The following is a 2,672-nucleotide window of genomic DNA, read 5'->3' as shown; positions in this document are numbered from 1 at the left end:
CCCCGTTGTTCATTATTATGAATGAGCTGCCGGCTGTTACATAACAGCTTTGCGTTATGTAAAGAGAGACTGATTTTGTGTTTTAATTGGATGTGAATGCCGTCCCCTTGGCAGAGGCTGATGGAAGGAGGGATGCCGGTGATGAACGGCACCGGCGGCGCTCACGGAGGGGAGGACTACCAGCAGTGGATGGAGGGCAAGGTGGCCCAGAGCAAGGCCTCCCCGCAGACCCAGCGGCACGGAGGGGAGGGCTACTCAAACACCCTGCCGGTGCGCAAGGTCGCCCCGGCCAAGAGCAAGACCACACTGAGTAAGGATGAGAGACATTTGGAAGAGATGTAGGTGATGTAACGGCCGGGAACATTTAACCCTCTGACGTCTATGGGACAGTTTTAATACATCCTTTAAAAATTCACCTTCTAAGGGTATTTGCATGTAGATGATCCCCATCGTGTGTTTGACATCAGAATGTTAAGAACAAACTCAGTTTTTTATATAGTGAGGCCTAAATTTGTCCTAGAGCAATATGCAAAAAGCCCCAAAGCTGGAAAGTTTTTTTTTTTTTTTGGAGGGGGCGGAATTTCTCAAATCACTTGAAGAAACAATCTTTTACTCATGCGGACAAATTGTGTGCTTGAAATGACTTTGCCAACATCTTAGGCTCACAAAAGTAGTGTAATGTATAATTAAATAATAAATAAATGTATGATAAATAAAAAAATAAAATAAAAATATTTTTTCATTCATTTATATATATTTCTTTTATTTATACAATAAAATAAAAATATATAACATTGTTTGCATGAATCCTCAGAGGGTTTAGGCTCACAAAAGTAGTTTGACATATAATTAAAATAGTAAATAAATGCATGATAAATGTCTAAAATAAATAAAATGTGAAAATATATATTTACTGTATATATGTATATTTTTATATATTTATACAACAATATAATATATAGCAATATTACAATTTTTTTTTTAAATATTTGTTGTAATATTACTTTTGAAGTAGGAGTGTTCTGGAGTGATCTGTTGCCCATAAATCGTTTGCACACAGCGGCCCGTCCTCCGTCCCCAGAGGGTTTCTCAATCAGTTTTGAAGTTAGCGTTAACTTGGCATTCAGAATGCGTTTTATCACAGCAAAAGGAAGGTAGGGTATTTCTCAAAAAGTATCGCTGCATCTCATAGGTGAAAGCCACTAAAAGAGCAAATGTAATACGTCTGCACACAACCTGTGCAGTTTTAATAAGAAACAGGCCAAAGCAAGAGGGAATATATTGAGGTGTGATATTTAAAATGAGAAACGGAGGTCATGAGAGAAAATAGATAAAAAAGGGACAAGTTCCACATTTGGAATTTCAGAAGAAACTGATAATATGGAAGTACAGTATCGATCAGTCAGCAGTGTTTATTATTAGAGAAGTTGAGACTTTCCTCTCATTATCTTCCCCAGCGGAGACCCGTACGCTGCCTCGGTCCAGCTCCATGGCAGCGGGGCTGGAGAAAAACGGGAGAACTCGAGTCCAGGCCATCTTCTCCCACGCAGCGGGCGACAACAGCACCCTGCTCAGCTTCTTTGAGGGCGATGTGGTAACCCTGCTGGTCCCCGAGGCCCGCGATGGCTGGCACTATGGAGAGAATGAGAAGACCAGGATGTGAGTGCAAGAAATGTTTAATTTGCCTTCTCTGAAGATTGTACAGTGTTTTGGTCGAACGTTAGGTACATAAAGATGTCAATGAGCCCCAAAAGTTACCAAGTAGTTTTTTATTTGCTAATATGTGCCCGCCCACCTCTTCCAGGCGTGGCTGGTTTCCCTTCTCCTACACGCGGGTGATCTCGGACGGTGACACCAACTCAATGAGGCAACTTCGGGTACACAAGTAAGTTTTGTAGATTTCCCTTTTTGTCCTTAAAATAAAATGCATTACTCCACTGAACATGAAACAATTGAATGATGCATAGTTGAACTGATATATTAGTATTGTATTTATCATTTTTATGTTATTTTATTCTATTTGAGGTGAATATTGACATAAATGAATTTTGATGAAGGACATTGATTAGCCCGAGAGCTTTTGAGTCAAAATGCCCTTCCAATGAAAATCTAAAATTAAACAACCAATTATGGAAAGCAACAACCGACTGATGGCTCCCCTGCAGATCTGGGGGGAACAACATGTTTACCATTTTCTAATTGTCTGCACACCTGTGTGTTTACAGCCTCCACGGGAAGAGCAGCAGCACCGGCAACCTGCTAGAGAGAGAAGACCTGGCTCTCCCCGTCCCTGACTACGGCCTCCACTCCCGCATGGAGGCGCAGAGCGCTGCTGCGCTGCATGGCAGACAACAACAACGCCCCTACAGTGTTGCGGGGCCAGGTTTCTCACAGGTGGGGGGGGCCCCTGCAGAACATGCACAAAAACACACACACACACACGCGCATCAACCCACACGCGAGTTCACACATGACACATGAGCTGAGCCGTCGCACAAAACCTGGCGACAATCTGCTCCCAGAAAGTTGTTAAGTTAAAGATTATTTTTTTTTAAAGACAGCAAGTCGCGTGGTTATGACACAATCGTTAGGCTATTTTTATGTAAACGTCTGCTACGGAGCCATAACGTGAGCTACAAGGTAACAGAGCCTTTTATACATTGTCGTGTTTC

General features: G+C 42.2%; 1 protein-coding gene across 6 annotated transcripts in view; it reads left to right on the top strand.

Moving 5' to 3' along the window:
• Positions 1-2,672, top strand: part of baiap2b (BAR/IMD domain containing adaptor protein 2b) — an 82,149-nt gene that overhangs the window by 68,537 nt on the left and 10,940 nt on the right. For all 6 annotated transcript variants that reach the window (XM_032501850.1, XM_032501848.1, XM_032501852.1 and 3 more), the window contains 4 exons: positions 115-310; positions 1,458-1,659; positions 1,805-1,885; positions 2,226-2,394. In XM_032501850.1, coding sequence (XP_032357741.1) covers positions 115-310; positions 1,458-1,659; positions 1,805-1,885; positions 2,226-2,394 — 648 coding nt within the window. The remainder of the gene's footprint in view (positions 1-114; positions 311-1,457; positions 1,660-1,804; positions 1,886-2,225; positions 2,395-2,672) is intronic.

The sequence above is a fragment of the Etheostoma spectabile genome, chromosome 21 (assembly GCF_008692095.1).
Source record: "Etheostoma spectabile isolate EspeVRDwgs_2016 chromosome 21, UIUC_Espe_1.0, whole genome shotgun sequence".
Classification (NCBI taxonomy): Eukaryota; Metazoa; Chordata; class Actinopteri; order Perciformes; family Percidae; genus Etheostoma; species Etheostoma spectabile.
This window is presented reverse-complemented; position numbering and strand designations above follow the sequence as displayed.